Source organism: Monodon monoceros, unplaced genomic scaffold, assembly GCF_005190385.1.
Source record: "Monodon monoceros isolate NGI ecotype Baffin Bay Population unplaced genomic scaffold, NGI_Narwhal_1 Super_Scaffold_18, whole genome shotgun sequence".
Lineage (NCBI taxonomy): Eukaryota > Metazoa > Chordata > Mammalia > Artiodactyla > Monodontidae > Monodon > Monodon monoceros.
In genome coordinates, this window is record NW_021703774.1 from 163,120,279 (window position 1) to 163,138,415 (window position 18,137).

Below are 18,137 nucleotides of genomic sequence, written 5' to 3' on the forward strand. Positions count from 1 at the left end.
TTGGCTGCTTTAAGAGGCAACCAGGGATTTCCAGTGCAGCACGGGTACTCCCTGAGGTCCATGGGCTCAGGGTGACTCATCTGAGGTCACACTCACACTAACTAGTTTGAATCTAGGTCCATCCCATCCAAAGTGCATGCTCTTTCTCTTCACAGCACTGTCTTGGTTACGTCGTGAAGAAGGGATAACTCCTAGAACATTCTTGGTGACAGGGAGATGAGTGCCCATGAGACACCCAGGCCATCTTGGTCAGTACTGACTGTTCTTCCCACTGGGACCAAATCTGATTTCCAGTAACTTCCACCTGCCCGTCCCTATCCTGCCTTTTTGAAACCTGGAGGCCAGGGCTGTGTCTCCTCAGGTTGATCAGCCTCATGCCTCGTCAGAACTTAATGTAGCCCAGGAAGGAATTGGCCCATATTGCACTTGTTGTCAAACTAAAGTGCCAAGTCTTATACACACCTAGTGCTTTCCAGCTGGCTACATTCTCCTGCCCCCTGGTCCCTGATTCTGTCTCTGCACAATTGAGCCCAAGGGGAGGACTTTTCACTGATCCATGTTACATTTCTTCTTGTAGGTTCCTACACATCATTCTGAAGATTAAGTGCGTTTTGAATCCTGATTCTGTCAGCCTCTATAGGTGCTATCTCTCCCAGCTTTGTGGGATCCTCGTAGTAAATGAATCCCAAATATTAAAGACAGTTACATCTATAAGGGAGAGGGTCAGGGCCCTTGGACAACCTTCTCCAGGCTAGCACTGCCAAAGGTATTGGTACTACCCCACCCTCTTTTAGTCAGGGTTCTCCAGAGACATAGAACAAATAGGATGTGCATTTATATAGAAAGAGAATTATTTCAAGGAATTGACTTACACAATTGTGGAGGCTTGATGAGTCCAAAATCTGATGGGGAGGATGACAGACTGAAGATTCAGACAAAAGGGTTCCGCCTTGAGTCCAAAAGCAGTCTGGTGCAGAAGAGCCAATGTTGCTGGTGAAGCCCAAAGGCCGTCTTCTGGAGAAGTCTCTCTTCCTTAGGGGACGTCAGCCATCTTGTTCTATGCAGGCCTTCAACTGATTGGATGAGGCCCACCCACATTATGGAGAGAAATCTGCTTTACTCAAAGTCCACTGGCTTAAATGTCCATCTTATCCAAAAACACCCTCACAGAAACATCCAGAATAATATTTGACCAAATGTCTGGGCACTGTGGTCCTGATAAACTGACACGTAAAGTTAACCACTACCCCCCTCTGCTTCCACAGCCAGGCTCCCTGACAGCACATCATTCTGGCCTATGATCTCTCATCTTGAGCCCCACAGGGACTCTCATTGATCTTTGTACTCTTAGTACCTGGCACGCAGCCAGTGCTGAATTAATGATAACAATAACTAGCATTTATTGAGCTCTTACTGTGTACCCAGGTACTGCCCTAAGTATTTTATGAGCATTTAACTCATTTAACCCACATGAAGATGGTCCTTTTCCTATCCTCCAGATAAAATACTGGAAGTCCCAAGAAATTAGATAATTTGTCCAGTGTCACACTGCTAGTAAATGCTAGTAGAGCTAGAATTCCAGCCCTATAGTTAGTTATACCTCAGAATTCACACTCAACCCCAGTGGATGTGGTCGGGGCCAAAATGGCGTGTGGCTGTGAGGGAAAAGCACAGGTTTGGGAATCAGACAAACTGGGCTATGCATGCTAGCTCTTCCATTTACTTGCTTAATATCTCTCTGTGCCTCAGTTTGCTCTTCTGTATGGTGTGTATAACAATAACACTAGCCTCATAGGGTGATTGGGACCTGGCACTGTGCCCAGGACTATAGCATTCAAAACCAGGGAGAGTATTGAATGAGCCTGGGCCGTGGTATACTCACAAGGAATTTTTGTTGAGCACCTATGTTCCAGGTGATTTACAGACATTTTCTTAAGTAATCTTCATATCAGCTCTGGGAGGGATCTGTGTCCTTCTCCCCCTTTTACAGATGAGGAAATGGAGTTCAGAGCACTCATGAATCACATAACCAGGCTGGGATTTGTCCCATTGTCCTTAGATATTGCTTAGATATCCCTCTATCCTAGGGATCATAAACTCAAGGGACTAAGGCTCAGAATGGTTAAGTAATTTGCACATTCATGAGTGAGTGAAGCTGACTGGTGTGATACAACTGGGAGGTGTGGGGACTCTGGTGACTGGAGCTCATATGCCCTAACTAAAGGTGGCAGCTACTACTCATCTCTCACTAACTCGTGCCATACAGAAATGTGTCAGCTCTGCTGACTTTGAAGAGAGTAAGGAATTGGGATTTTTAATGCAATCCCCTTATTTTTAAATGTTGACAACTAATTTAAAAAACAAACCGCTGTGCAACTGTGCAGACGACTAAACAAACCTGTGAGCCAGATCTGGCCCCTGGGCTGCCATTTGGCAACTTCTGATCCTCCCTAGGCTATTGGCTAATTTCTGTACCCTGTACAGCAGTTGGATCCCTCACAGAGCTCACGGTTTATCTGGGGACCAAAGTGCATAAGCAGATTAGAAAACCAGACAGCCTGTCCACCACTGTCCTGTCCCGTAACCCATCCTGTGTCCTGCCCCCTCAGCTTCCTCAGATGCCATCCTAGCCACCTTCCTGTCACAGGAAGGGCTGGCTTGTGGGGGAGGGAAAGGGACAGTGCCCTGTTTACACTGCCCCTGGCAAGGAGCAGATGCAAGGAGTCTTCTGCATCTGGGAGTCTTAGGACAGTGCATTTACCTGCTTCCCCAGGGCCCCCTGCAGTCTGCTCCCAAGGGCAAGAGCAGGGATTCCAGACCTGGAGAATATCAGATGGGAGGGGACCTTCAAGGTCATCCAGGACAATCCCAATCAGATCATTAACATCAGAGAAGCCGCTCACATTTTGATTGCTTCATCCCCCAACAACTCGGTGAGGTGGGAACTACTTATCCCCATTTTGCAGCTGGGGAGATTGAGGCTCAGAATGGTTAAGTAATTTGCACAGCAATTAAATTGCAAAGCCAAGATAAGCATCTAATCATTGTGACCAAGAGCCAGTACTACTAGCTACCAGCCTGCACCACTTCCCCAAGCCACAGTCCCGCTAGCTGCTTGACTCCTTCCCATTCCTGCCACGTTATCCGAGCCTCTGCGTACACTTCCAGTGACAGGGTACTCACTCCCTCTCTATGTTTTTAACCACAGCAACACTCCTTCAGCACTAACCAGGCACTAGGCCTTGCACTAGGCACTTTAAAAATGTTTTATATCATTCTATCCTCGCAACAGTCCTGTGTGCTCCACATCATACCCATTTTACAGATGAGAGAACCAAGGCTTAATGTGATAAAGAAACTTGCCCAAGGTTACAAAACTAGTTAGGGACAGACTGGGATTCAAATTCAGGTCTGTTCTTTATGTAGCTCAGACTGAAAACTTCTTTTGGTTTTGGGGAAAGAAATATCTGTTCCCTTAAAGTAACAACCCTAATTCCTAGTTCTCCCATTTCTTTTCCCCAGATGCCCTCTTCAGATATTTGAAGGAAGATGTACCCCCTGAGTCTTTTTTATACCAGATTCAATATTCTGGCTTCTTCAACTGTTCCCCCATACTGTGTAGTTTTGTGGTCCCCCTTTCAGCTATTATTTTCTTCATCCTCCTATGAATGACTTACACTTTCTCCATGTCCCTTTCAAAGTTCTGATCCCAAATGGAACTCGGAACTCCAGACATGGACAGGAGTGTTACCTCCTTCATTGTACATACAGTGCTTCTATTAATACAGCCTCAAACCCAGTAAAGCTCTATGTTTGAAGCACTGTCCCATGCACTTGTGATAGAGAGTGAATAAGCCAGCAACTTCCCTGCCCCCCTGGAATTTACATTCTTCCCATTGAGCTAAAGAAGGAGGCAGAGCCACAGGTCACTTAAGTGAACTTTATTTATTATTATTATTTTTTTTTAATTTATTTTCTTTTTCAGTTTTTTGGCTGCGTCAGGTCTCCATTGCTGTGCACAGGCTTCTCTCTAGTTGCGGCGCGTGAGCTTCTCTCTAGTTGTGGTGTGCGATTTTTTTCTTTTTTTCCTCTCTCTAGTTGTGGCATGCGGGCTCCAGAGCACGTGGGCTCTGTAGTTTGCTGCACGCCGGCTCTCTTGTTGAGGCATGCGAGCTCAGTAGTTGTGCGTGGGCTTAGTTGCCCCGCGGCATGTGGGATCTTAGTTCCCTGACCAGGGATTGAACCCGCGTCCCCTGCATTGGAAGGTGGATTCTTAACCACTGTGCCAACAGGGAAGTTCCCACTTAATGAACTTTAGACACAGATCCTAGAATGTCAGAGCTGGTAGGGCCCAATTTCTTCAGGTCCTTTTTTATAGATGAGGAACCTGAGCCCAGAGAGGGGCCGTGACAGACCCAAGATTCCACAGTGAGACAGAATCAGCTTCTGCCTTTTTCAGGACCTCGGGCGCAGGTGAGCCCTGGGGTCTCAGAGGGGAATGTAGACTGAGATGAAAATGCCACCCTGGAGAATTTGGCTAAGGGCACCTACCCTAGGCCTTCTTCCTCAGAGCTGTCGGCAGAAATCCTGGTCTATTCCATATATGCCCACCAGGTGGCACAGGGGCACCGGAGAAAGGCACAGGAATCAACGATGAGTGGGCGCCTTCCTCATTCAGAGCAATTATTCCTAGCAAGTGGAAATAATGAGGTGGGAAGACTGCCTGCTCTGGGACAGCACTCAGGCAACTGTATACATTATATACATATACAGAGGTGAATTCTGCCTCAAATAAGGAGACTGCCTTGGGGAATTGTTAAAAACTTGGATACAGGCGTCACGTAGACTTGGTAGGAAATCTAGCTCCCCATTGCTGCTTTATCATGACACCTAGCTTCTGACACGTAGAGTGGATGCAAGACAAGGTCCTCATTTCCCAGGGCTCTACACAGAACCCGAGTTGCTTATGCCCTCTTCCTGGCTGGTCCCTTTTCCAGGTGGATGGTGGGCAACTCCTGCTGGCAGAGACGTCTCGGTTAGAGGGCAGGGAGAAGATGAGGTTAATGGAATCTGACAATCTCACAACACAGCTTAGGCCTGGCAGCTCGTTCACCTCACATCACACAGGAACCTCATGTGCAAAGGCTCTGGGGCTGGGAACTATGAATGTTTGGGGTGATGGGGGCCAAAGATGCCTGAGAGCAAAGAGAGGGTTGGAGAAGTAGGCTGGGCCTTGAGGGCTATACCAAACGATTGACTTTGAACTTTATCCTGGGAGCAATAGGGAGCTACTGAAGGTTATTCAGAAGGGGGATGACTTGGTTAGGTAAGTGTTGAGAGCCATCACCCTGATTGCAGGTGAAGGGAAGAATGGAGGTGGGGGAGCCTGGAGGCAGAGAGAGAGACCAACCAGGAGGCTGAGCAAATGAGAGCTGAGACTGGACTCTGTGATGGCGATGGTGGCGGGTTTTCCATCCACTCAGAGCTTCTGACCAGCTTAAGGCACACCATTAACACTTGTCTGTCTTGTCCAGGAGATAGTTCTCACAGGGTAAGGGGCTGCCCAGACAGGAGGAGAAGGTGGTCCCTACAGTGGGTGTTTCCTAGAAGATCCTTGAGGAAAACAGATAGCCTAGGCTAATGAGAGAGACAAGATCCTGGGCCAGGGTGCAGGGGAGATGCAGTGTGGTCTAATGGTTAGAAACACACATCTCTCTCGTGTCCCAGCCTAGCCAGTTCTTAGCTGTGTGACCCTAGACAGGTCACTTTGCTTCTCTGATATTCAGTTTACTCATCCATAAAATGTGGTTGCCAGTAGGGCTCACCCCTTGAAGCTGTTGTCATGGCAACGTAATATGCTCAGTGCAGTGCCTGGTACCGAGGAAGCACCCAACACATGGAAGCCCAAGGGGGAGCTTCCGGTTCTCAACTCCCCTCAAAAACAGTCTTTTGCTGTGGCACGGTGGTCATTTTGGCTCTGCAGCACCTCATCAGGCCAGGGTGGCTCCAAAAACAGGCCAGCCTGGGCTGCACACCACACTGAATCAGGCCAAGGGAATTCCAGCCAGAAGCAAAGAAATGATGCCTTGGTCAGCCCAGGGCCACATTCTGTGGGAAATTACCATTTCTGTTCCACTTTTAAACAAAATTTTATATTTATTTATTTATTTATTTTAGCCATGCAGCATGCAGGATCTTAGTTCCCTGACCAGGGATCAAACCCATGCCCCCTGCAGTGGAAGCCCGGAGTCTTAACTGTTTCCATTTTTAAAGCATTAAAAATGATTCTCCGTACTCCAGGGATCTCAGGTGAGATTCCTTATTTTAATTTTGTCAGTTTCTCCCTTATTTTGTGAGTGCTGGTGTAGTACAATCTTCCCATAGTTCCGGTCATTGTGGTAAGGGTTTTGTATCTATTCTTTCATGGAATCTTTATAGCAGCTCTCTTAGGTAGGTACTATTTGTTGTTGTCTTCACTGTATGGATGAAGAAACTGAGGCTTGAAGAGGTTAACAAATGTACCTGGGTCTGACACCAGCCCCTTTGCTTGTCACCATGACACTTACCTGCCTTGTGGACAGGTCATCAGAAAGGCACTTAGGCCACCCGAACAATCTGCCCCCAGAGTTACCTAGTGAGTAGAATGCCAAGGCTTGTCTGGACCAAAAGCCAATAAGAGAAATGACCATGGGATACAGCGCCCAGCAGTTGTCATAAGGCTGATTGAGGCACAGTCCATTGTATTAGTTGGGGTCCCTTATATAATACATTGTCTCTTCCACATCACTGACCTGATTCTTCCAATCAGACTGTAGCAATAGCTAATTCTTATATAGAATTCACCACGTGACAGGCCTGTTATAAGAACTGAATATGCCTTGGCTCATTTAATCCTCCCAATGACCCTAAGAGAGGGGTATTATTATTATATCATCCCCATTTTTTAGATGAAAAACAGAAGCACAGAGAAGTTAAATAACTGCCTAAGTAAGTGGTAGAGTTGGGCTTCAAAACAACACAGACTGGCTCTGGGGTTTGTTTGCTTAATCACATGTTTACTACTTCCCATATAATTTGTAACTCATCCTGTTTCCCTCTTTGCTTTGACTGCCAGGAAACTCAGAGCCATGGTTTTTGCTCTGTCACAGTTGCTGTCCTTAGAAAACTTGACCTAGCATTTCTGCTATTATTAGTCGATTTTTCACCTTTCTTCCCTCCTTCTCCACTGCCCTTTGGTCCAGGCTTTCATTTCTTCTTGATTCTTGCTCTTTAATTATCCATCATATAGGCTTGCAGCTGCAATGCAAAACCCTTTTTGGAATAGACAAGACATAATGCATCAGTGAGATGAACAGACTATTTCTGCCCAGCTGAACCAGGTGGACACAGTCAGTGCTAGATGGATGTCTTTTGAGCAAATTTTCTGTGACCGACATCGTGGTTTGTGAAGTGGAGGACATAACAATGAACCTAAGTTGGTCCCAGTGTTAGTTAAGTTATGCTAACTGCCGTAATAGAGAAATCCTGAGACCTCAATGCCTAAACACTAAATAGAAGTTGGTTCAATGTGGGTACCATTCAGTCAAGCGACTTGGGTGAAACCCAGGCTGACCAAGGCTCTGCTGTGTTCAGCATGTGGTTTCCTAGGTTCATGTGGTGTTGGCATCCAGTTAGCAGATGGGAGAGAAATGAGAGAGCTTTGAGAAAGCATACATAGTTCTTAACTTGTATTTGGCCTGGACACGGCACACATTGTCTCTGCCCATATCCCATTGTCACATACTTAGTTGCAAGAGGTGCTGGAAAATGTAGTCTGGGCTGGCTGCTTTGCTCTGAAACAACTCTACACATGAAAGGGGAACATCTCTGGTAAATAGCTGGCATTGTTCCAGTTCACAAGGACTTAAAATTATTGAACCCTTATACAATGGCTAAGGATACCATGCAGTGTGTATAATGCCCAAGAGGAGGGAAATGTTCTTCCTCTGTTTACAAGGAACCATGAGCAAAATGAAGTATTTATATTTTAGACCAAACATATTTGTCCAACAGGGGAATGGATTATGATGCGAGAGGGAGAGTTCCTCATGACAGGAAGTATTGAAGCAGAGGCTGAATTTTCACTTGGCCGAAGGGTCTAGAAGTAGTCAGGCTAGATGCTTCCTACTAGTCCTTCTAACTTTGAGCTTCTGTGCTAGGCTCCAGAGTCATCTCCGAGTGCCTATTTTGTGTCAAGTTCCAAGTGGGGTTTGGGGGACCCAAAGACAAAGGAGACAGGGTTCTGATTCTCAGGTTACTCACTGTAATGCGTTGAAATAGGACATCTGGGACGCAGGATAGTGGAATGGCCTGAGCTCTGGAAACAGGAGATTGGCATTTAATTCCTAGCTGTGAGACATCGGAGAAGCCACTTGGCTTCTCTGGTTCTCAGTCTCCTCATTTATAAAATAGGGACAATAGTTATCTTCATAGGTTCTGAGGACTCAATGATACAATTACATTTAGGGCATTTGTAGCACAGCGCCTGGTAGGTAGTGAACACTTTATTTTATTTGCAGTAATGTTTTTATGAAGGCCTTGGGTAAGTCACTTCATTTTTTCAAGCCTCAGTTTTCTCATCCGTAGGATGGAATTAACTTCCATCACGGGGCTGGAATCTTGCTGTGTTGTAGGGTCTGGGGTCTGCCTTTTCAGCTCTCAGCTTCCCGAAGCGGTAAGCGGGTCGCATCACACCCAGTGGGTAAGTACGAGAAGATTACGGACCGCAATCGGCACCTTCCCGGACAGAGGAGGAACCTGAGCGAACCAGGACGCGATTTCCTGGCTGCGCTCCCAGGAAGGACGTTTGTGCTGGGTCCCATCCCCCGGCCGGTCCTGCTCAGGAAACGTGGAGAGAAAGCCAGGAACCAGGCCTGCCGGGCCCCGCGGCCCCTCCGCGCCTCCCCCCTCCGCTGCCCCCGACTGCAGGAAGCCGGCCGGCGGGAACGCCCTGCCCGGCGGGTGGGAACGGCCCCGCCGGCTTCCCAGGCCCGCGGGGGCGCGGCGCGGCGCTGTCACTGCGGCAGGCGCGCCGCCTCCCGCGCCGCCCGCACTCCCGCTGCAGTCGGCCCATTAGCATTGCAGGAAAGTGCTGCAGTCCTGGTTCCTCCCGGGCGCCGGAGCGGAGAGACTGGGTCCCGCAGGCGCCTACACCCCACCCGCCTCGGAGCCCACGCCGCGGGGCCTTGGGCTGGGGAGGGAGAGGTGTCCGACCCTTTCTTTTGGGAGGTGAGACGCTGAGGCCTGAGGGTTTGTAGGTGAGTGGCCCAAGGTCATGGCTAGTAAACAGCAGGGCCAGAATTCGACCCGTGGTCTGTTTGACTCTAGAGTTTGTGCCTTGAGTCTGTGGTCCTGGTCCAGGTTCTTGAGGGGTTTCAGGTTCTTGTGGAGGCCCAAGAACAGGAGGCCTGATTCTGGGGGTTACTGATGGCCTCCTAGAGGTCTGTGAAAGCCTTGATTTTGTGTACAGCATCTTGTGTGTTGCATTTTTCCTCAAAGGTGTCAGTGACCCAAAAAAGGTCTTACCATAGCTTTCCAAGGCCCACGGGTTCCCCTGTGGGGACACCAGCTTTGTCCAGGCCTGAGCCTCCTCTGCAATCTATGTGGCATCTTAACGTCTCTGCAGGGGAAGGACTTGGGGTCTCTACGGGACCCCAGGCTCTTTCGCCTGGATCTTCAGAATCTTTTTATAGAATCTTGGGGTCTGTCTCTGAATTTGAGGTCCCCATGGGGCCCTGGTATCTCTTTCTGTGGTTCTGAGAATCTCACTATAAAGTCCTATGGTCCCTATGGTGTGAGTTCTAAACCTGGGCCTCAGGATGCCTATGAACCCTGAAATTGCAGGCAAGACTTTGTGGGTCTGTCTGTATACATGTATACATGGGAGATGATTCATGGATTTCACCAGATTCTCAAAGAGGGCCCTGATCCCCCAATCTTGGAAAAACATTGCTTTTGAGCATCCCGTGTTAGACAGACCTTGCTCCCTTTCACCAATAAGAGCCAGGGAAGAATAGGAGGGAGGAGATAAAAGGCAGTGTTGTTTAGTAGAAGAATATGGGTGTGGAGTCAAGCGTTCTGGGTTAAAATCCCAGCTTTTCCACTCAACAGCTGTGTGACACTGAACAAATTTCTTAACATCTCTAGGCCTCAAGGCCACCTCCTTTAGGAAGCCTTCCCTATGTCCTGGATTCACTTAGGTCCCCACAACACGTCCCCCAAGCTCTCATTGCACCTGGGCTGATACTTTGTGAGATTTTTTTTTTTTTAATTTATTTTTGGCTGCGTTGGGTCTTCATTGCTGCGCACGGGCTTTCTCTACTTGCGATGAGTGGGGGCTACTCTTTGTTGCAGTGTGCAGGCTTCTCATTGCGGTGCCTTCTCTTGTTGCGGAGCACGAGTTCTAGGCGCCAGGCTTCAGTAATTGTGGCATGCGGGCTCAGTAGTTGTGGCTCGAGGGCTCCAGAGCACAGGCTCAGTAGCTGTGGCGCATGGGCTTAGTTGCTTCATGGCATGTGGGATCTTCCTGGACCAGGGATTGAACCCGTGTCCCCTGCATTGGCAAGCGGATTCTTAACCATTGTGCCACCAGGGAAGTCCCACTTTGTGAGATTTAATGCAGTTAATTAATGAAGTAATTAACTGTGCTTAATATTTTCTTGTCTCTCCACCCCACCAGTCTTAAGGTCTAAGAAGGCAGGGACCTTTGCTGTCTTATACATGTTAGGCTCTCAGCCATTTGTTATGAAATAAATGAACGAGTGAAGGAATGGAGGGACTGCCAGACACTGCACTAGGGGCAGAAAGGAATTAGCAATGAATAAGCATTGTTCCACTCCTCGAGGAGGTCCCAGGCTAGTGGGGGGTGTAATATGAGCTTGTGCAAGGAAGACTGTCCTAAATGTGTTAATGGGGGGTAAACATTAATGGGGATAAACACTAATGGGGAAAGCACCAAGAGATCCAAAGATGAGTGAGAATCAGTCTCAGAAGAGTGATATAATGACTTCCCTTTGAATTATGTGTTATAACTTACAAAGCGCTTAACTTACGTAAAATATGCAGGTACGTCCTTACTCCACAGAGATGGGGAAACTGCTGCTGGGAAGAGTTCAGTGACTTGCCCGAAGCCACCCAGCAATCATGGCTGCCTAAGTACACAGGTACTCACGTTGGAATTTAGCCCTCACCCTTTAGGAATTGAGTTTTGATGTTGTGAAGGTCTTGGTTTAGATCCCAATAGATGTGAGACTTTGGGCAGTTTACTTTACCTCCTTGAGTCTTGTTTTTCTAATCTGCAAGATAGGAATAATGACCTTCATAACCTATATGATGCTTGGTTTATAGTAAAGGATCCATAAGTGTTTGTTGAATGAATGTATGAAATACATGTGTTGGTGGGTGGTCTGAAATGTGAGAGGACTTAAAATTATGCCATTTTGGGGGTGGTAGGAGAAACTGAGGGTGATTCTATCCCTTCCCACTCTTACTTTCTATGATTCCTGTGAGACTTAAGCATTGGCCTCAACCACATTGTTCTAATTTATTGTTTGGAAACCAACAAAAGTGAACCAGCACGGGCTTGGTTAGCTTTCTTATTATATACATCTTTACTGCCTTTTTTCTGATGACCAAGTAATACATCCTCTTTGTAAAAAAATTTAAATTGCAGAAAGATATAATGAGGAGAAATGAAAGTGCAGGCAGGTTTAGGCACTGTAGCCACAAGATGCTGTCAGATTGTTACTCCTTGGGAGGTGGGGATGGGGCACAGGACAGGGAGCAAAAAAAGATTCTTCCTGTTTAAAGGTCTCTCCTACTGGCCTTGCTATGGTTCCTGGGAGTTCTGTTCAGAGTCTTGCCTCTGGCTATACCACTGAAAGTTCAAGTGCAGCTAAGGGCTGGGGAGACTTGAGAAGATGAGAATTGTCTGGGCTGGGGCTTTCCCTGGAATGCGATGAAGAATGAGGTGGAACCTGTAGAATTTTCTATGGCGTATGAACAGTTGGTTCAGATGCCCATTGCTGATACACCTTGTAGCTGTGTCTTCATCCTCTTTCTCCCTCTTAGCATTCAGTAGAGTCTTTTTTGAAAATTCCCGCTACACACACACACACACACACACACACACACACACACAAAGAAACGCAAAATAAAAAGAAAGGAAAAAAGGTGAAGGCATCGTATTTAGTCTTCTATATTCTCTGTTTTGTAATGCATATACTAAGCATATAAATTATAATTATGGGATCCTACTACTTCTGTAATTCTGCAACTTATTCTTACTCTTTTTTTTTTTTAATTTAACAATATCCGGTAGACACTTTTTCTTGCCTATTCATGAAAATCTATTCCATTCCTTTTACCAAATGAGCTTCTTATGGTTGGAACTATTACCTCCAGTCCAGAGGCCAGCACATGAGAGGACTTACTGGGAGGCCATGTTGGAATAGTCACAGCAGCCACCATATCCTGGCATGAACTAGATGCCAGGCTCTGAACTAAGCTCTTTCACATGTGATTTCATTTGATCCTCACAGCCCCTGAATGAAATAAATACTATTATTATTCACATTTTTCAGATGAGAAACTGAGGTGCAGAGACTTGAAAGCCCGAGGTCACACAACTGGTAAGTAATGGAGCTGAGATTTGAATCCTGATCTGTCCCGTGCCAAAGCTTTTGCTCTGAATGAATGAATAAGTGGCTGATCAGTTCATGGGTCCCAGAGAGAAGGTTCTGTCTTCAGAACCTCCCCTGAATGTCCTGGGTTCTCTCTTCCAAGTGTCTGCAATGCTTGGAATCAGCACATAGCAGGGACTCAGTAAAGGCCCTTTCTTTGCCTGCAGCAATCCTGTGGCCATGCCTTCCTTTCATGGGAAGTTGAATTTTGGAATCTCTTATTCTAGAAATAAGCTGCGATTTGTTAGGGGCTCTTGAGGACCAGCCCAGGCAATTCAGAACAGCCATTTGCCTGTCCCCCCTCGCAGGAAATTAATCAGAACCCCAAAGCCCTTTCCCTCTTCCCACAGGCCAGCACTCTGGAGACACTCAGTGCCTTGCTGCAGTTCTGCTAGAAGACTGCGGAGTCGCCAAGGGCAGTTTAACACAGATCCATCTCTCTGTAAGGAAAACGAGAGGAGAGAGGCACAAGGGAGAACCAGGTCAGCTCTGCTGCAAAGGATGAGAACTTGAAGGCGTCCCCAGCCTGGAGGGTTGCTGAGTGACAGAGACACTCTGGGGTATCAGCTGTGACTCTGCAGAATCCACCTGGGGTCTAAAAACTGCAGTTTCTATTCCAATGGCCATGCTCTGCAGGGCCCCTTTCAGTGAGCCTCTTCCTCTCTCAGCACCTCAAAGTCTTCCACTATGAAATGATTAGGTGGATTATCACTAGGGATGCTATCTGGTGTTAGGAACTAGAAATAATATTGATGATAATAATAATAAGAATGAAGGGCTTCCCTGGTGGCTCAGTGGTTAAGAATCCACCTGCCAATGTAGGGGACATGGGTTCGAGCCCTGGTCCGGGAAGTTCCCACATGCCGTGGAGCAACTAAGCCTGTGTGCCACAACTACTGAGCCTGCGCTCTATAGCCCGTGAGCCACAACTACTGAGCCCACATGCCACAACTACTGAAACCCATGCACCTAGAGCCCTTGCTCCGCGGCAAGAGAAGCCACCGCAATGAGAAGCCTGCGCGCCACAAGGAAGAGTAGCCCCTGCTCGCTGCAACTAGAGAAAGCCCGTGCCCAGCAATGAAGACCCAACACAGCCAAAAATAAATAAATAAATAAAATAAAATAAAAAAAGAATGAAAGTAAGAATGACAGGTACATTGTGGAAAACTGTGCCTGGTGCTTTCCACACAGTGTCTTATATAATTTTAAACCGAACACCACAAGGACTGTATTAATATGCCCATTTTACAGATGAGGAGAATGAGGCTCAAAGAGAGCTAGTACGGGCCAAAACATGGGTATATAATCCCAGGGTTTTCTGGCATCAGAACCTGAGCTCCACAAACGTGTGGGCTCTGACCTCAAGGAAGTAAGGAAGTGCTAAGAAACAAAGGGGAGGTCAGTTTGACACAAGTTAAAATGTGTTCATGCCCACATGAGAGTTAACACAATGCCATGGGTATTAAGAGTAGGGAGAGTAGGGAGAGAGTCAGCTTCTGGCTGGGAGAAACTAGGAAGAGTTGTAAACTGAGAAGAGACAGCAAGGGAAGAGCATGAGCAATGCGCAGATGTGGGAAAGCAGTGGGTGTGCTAGGGGAAGTTTGGATAAACTTTGTGTGTGTGTGTGTGTGTGTGTGTGTAAAGGTAGGAAGAGATCACACCAGGCCAGGCATTTGGCCTTTATTCCATAGGCAATAAGGAGCTTACACAAGAGATATCTCAAGAGACCAGCTATGCTGCTGCAGTCAAAGAGGAAGCAGCCCTCAGTGCATCTGTGTCTGACCTTGTGAATGCAAGCCTGTGTCAGTATGTGGGAGGGCATCTGAGGGGAGAGTGTCTAGAGCTGTGTTCTGTACCATGCTGGATCTGGGTCTTAGCCTGTCTTCAAAGGACCCCTCTCCCTTCTCTGGGCTCTAGGTACCTTGCACATAGTAGGTCCACAGGAAAATGCCATAGAATTATTGGTGGGCCTTTTGAAATCATCTGGTCATTGCCCCTTCCCATTTTAAAGAAGGCAAAAGGAGGGAACATAGATGGCAAAGGACTTATCTAGGATCACACATGGAATTAATAGCAGAGCTGGGGACTGGAACCCATGCCTCCTGAGTTCAATCTGAGTTCCTTTTCCACACTTTGCTGAGTAATAGAAATAGTATTTTTTGAGAGATTACTCCATACCAGACCTTGGGCTAAATACCTTTACATGGATTATCTCATTTAATCCCACAATCCCCTGAGGGTGCCCCTTTTGAAAGCAGGACGTCTTGTCTTCCATTTCGATTTTCCACTGCGCGTAGCACAGGACCTGGGCACCTAGCTAGACAGGCGATAAAAACTTGGAAAAGTCCAAGTCCCGGGAAGGGGGAGAAGACAAAGGAGGCGGGACCGTCTATCAGCTCCGCCCCCACAAACACCCCGCCTTCCAGGACGCTGACGTCACCTTCTGGCTCCGCCCCTCATTGTCAGTCTTGGGAGCCGGAGGAGGCGCCGGCCGCCGGGAGCCGAGCGCCGGAGCCCTTGGCGGGCGGGAGCGCGGGCCGTAGCCGCCGAGGTGAGGAGTCTGTGGGGAGGTGGCGGGAGCGCGGCGCGGGAGGCCGGGCGGGCGGGCGGAGAGAGGAGGGCGCCCGGAGGAGGAGGCCTGCCCCGCCAAGGGGTCGGGGCACCCAGTGGTGACCGGGCAGAACCGGCGGGCGCACCCCGGCGAAGGCTGGGGGGTTGTGGAGTTGAGGTGGGGGTAGAGTTTGAGCGGAATTTCGGAGAAGGAGCTCGGAAAGGGAGATCTTTGGAGAGAGACCTTGAGAATTCTTTTGGAGTTGGGAAATTTTTCCTTTGAAGGGGGAGGGAAGGTTTTGAGAGACTTCTTGGTGGGAGCGAGAACCTGAGGAGAAATGTTAGGGGCCAAGAGCTGAGCAGAGGAGAGTTTTAGGGTCGAGTTTGGGAGTTGGGGGGTGGGGAGGCGCGCGGGGCCCGGTGGGGGCGGGGAGCGGTGCGGCCGGGCGGGGGGCCGGGACGCCGGGGAGGGGGCTGCGCGGGGCCCGTGGGCACCCGGGGAGGAAGGAAGTGATCTTACAGGAAGAGCCCGGGAGCTCCCGAGGAGGAGGAGGAGGAGAGGTGGAGAAGGAGGAGGAGGAGGGAGGTTTGGGAGCGCTCAGGCTGGCGTGCGGGCCGGGCTGCGGGGCCTGGCGGCGGGGACGCGGGATGGGCGAGGAGGGGGTCCCGCCGCGGCCGCCGCAGCTGTCCGCCAGCAGCGCCAGCCCGCGTCCCGGCCGATGCTGGTCTCGCAGCCAGACCGCTGGGCCGGGAAGGAATTCGAGGCATTCGCTTTGTTTAAGTTGCCAGTAGACAGTCCTTAGGACTAATTAATGGTGGAATCTGCTGGGGGACGCGGGCGAGCCGGGCCGGGGCCGCCCCCGCCCGCAGCCGCGGTGAACTTTCCGCAGCGCGAGCGGCCCGCCTCCCTGCGCGCCCCCACCCTTGCCCGGGCGGGGAAAGAGCCATGGCTTCCCGGAGCGCTGGAATGAAGTGCGGTTTCTGGGGCCGGTGGCCTCGGGCTGCGAGGGCTGCTGAAGGGAACCCGGCGTCCCGGAGCGGCCGGGCTGGGGGTTCGGAGCCCGCTGTAGAGCTCCCTGGGGTACCTGCGGTTTCTGTTAATAACCTTGGAGGAGGCTCTGCGAGCCGAGAAAGACCATCTTGCTTTGGAGCATCTGTTTCTTCGTCGCGTCAGCCCCTTTCCTAACACTGCAGAGCTTGTTGTGGCTTGTTTCGGAAATGCCGAGACCAGTGCTCACACTTGAGGGTGGGAGAGGGGAAGAGAATAGGCAGCCCCCACTTCAAAAAAAAAAAAAATCCCTGCAGTGTGATCTCCGTAAAGCCCGGGAGACTGCAGATTCTCCGTCGCACCTTCACTGACTTGGATGACCTTGGGAAAGGAATTGTGCTTCTAGTGTTTAATCTGTCCATTAAGGAGAAAATACTTTCTGAACCTGCCTGCCTTTTGGGGGTATTTTGAGAGGTGGGGTTTGTTCAGGGCGTTTTACGGACTGCTGCAGTTCTGGCCTAAGGAGTTGGACTGGTGTCAGAGCCGGGGAATTCAGATCACCTATTAAGATTTTACTACCTAAGGTTAGGGAGGGAGGTGTTTGGATTTTAGGGGGATGTTTCCCTTTGGAGAATCTGTACGGTGTGTTCCAGACGGCTTTCTGTTACTTTGCGTGCAGCTTTGGCGGCATTCATGTGGTTAAATTGAATAACCCCCATAGAAAAAAATTCTTTTCTTGTTAGAAATAATTGTTTTGCTCAGAATTCCCCTTGGGGCAGATGAAGGTTTTGCTCAATTTACTCAGAAGAATTTTCCAGGTTTCTAAAATTAAATCACTTCTAAACATAGTAACTGAAGTTTGAAAAACTGGAAACGGTGGGATGGGAAGGGAGTTGATCTAGAGTGATGAACAAGGAGCAAATACAGGTTCATTGTTGTCCTGTGATTACTAATAGGGATTGTGAATTAGCCTTGATTAATAGATATTTTCTTACTCTTAAATAATTTAAGACCAAGAAAGGGCACTAATATTGTTGAGTTGCCTACTCTGTGCCCAGTAATTGTGCTACATGGTATAGATCTCATATAGTCTTCACAACAATGCTGTGAGGTGGTAGTTGGCATCCCTGTTTCACAGATGAGCAAACTGAGGGTGACTTTCCTAAGTGTATGCATACAACTAGTAAGAAGTGGAGCTGGAATTCAAACCGAAGTCTGTTTCTAAGATCCACTCTGCATATTGGGTTGGGAGCCAGGAGGCCTAGTTTCCAGGCCTTTGACTCAGCCACTGGGTCACTATGGTTGCTAAAATGAGTCAATTAAGTCTGTTCCCCAATAATATTACCTTTTCTTCCAGCAATGTTATCAGTAAGCTTTTGAGATATTCTAATTTTTTTGATAGAAAGACAAACATATAAGGCTGTGGTAGAGGTATGTTCTGTATGCTTAGGTGCTTAATTTTTTTCTTATGATGGAAGCATTTGTATTACAATAAAGAGCATAGAATTCATTTATGTAATGGAAGATGACGGATAGCCAATGGTCCTTCTGCTGTAGAGGGCATCATTAAGGAGACATTCATAATCAGAAATGAAACCATTTTTCATGGAACATGGCTTTTTGGGACAGTGTTAGTTTATGAGTAGAGCACACACATTTCATACAGGTAGGACCCAAGTAGTCAAGCTGAAAGATCTGGTATAAACTTTGATGCACATGATAGATGCTCAGTAAATATTGCTGGATGAATGAATGCATGCATTCTCTTTAAAAAAATCAGCTTTATTGAGGTATAATTTACATACTATAAGATTCACCAACCTGAAGTGTACAGTTTAATGAGGTTTGACAAATGCATACATTTGTGTGATCACCACAAC

At 48.2% G+C, this 18,137-nt stretch overlaps 2 protein-coding genes and 1 long non-coding RNA gene across 5 annotated transcripts in view; 2 read left to right on the forward strand and 1 right to left on the reverse strand.

Annotated features, from left to right (window-relative positions):
• Positions 1-9,269: 9,269 nt before the first annotated feature.
• On the forward strand, positions 9,270-13,397 carry LOC114898262. The gene is made up of 4 exons (XR_003794313.1): positions 9,270-9,296; positions 11,104-11,201; positions 12,621-12,668; positions 13,070-13,397. It is a non-coding gene; the product is annotated as an uncharacterized LOC114898262 (long non-coding RNA).
• Positions 13,398-15,171: 1,774 nt separating this feature from the next.
• Positions 15,172-18,137, forward strand: part of LUZP1 (leucine zipper protein 1) — an 81,025-nt gene continuing 78,059 nt past the window's right edge. Inside the window, exon 1 of one of the 3 annotated variants that reach the window (XM_029229281.1) lies at positions 15,172-15,270. The gene's annotated coding sequence lies outside the window, so the exon portion shown is untranslated. The remainder of the gene's footprint in view (positions 15,271-18,137) is intronic. The other 2 variants (XM_029229283.1, XM_029229282.1) reach the window with 2 other exon arrangements.
• Positions 15,868-18,137, reverse strand: part of LOC114898026 (putative 60S ribosomal protein L37a) — a 49,196-nt gene continuing 46,926 nt past the window's right edge. Inside the window, exon 2 of the mRNA XM_029227032.1 lies at positions 15,868-16,011. Coding sequence (XP_029082865.1) covers positions 15,868-16,011 — 144 coding nt within the window. The remainder of the gene's footprint in view (positions 16,012-18,137) is intronic.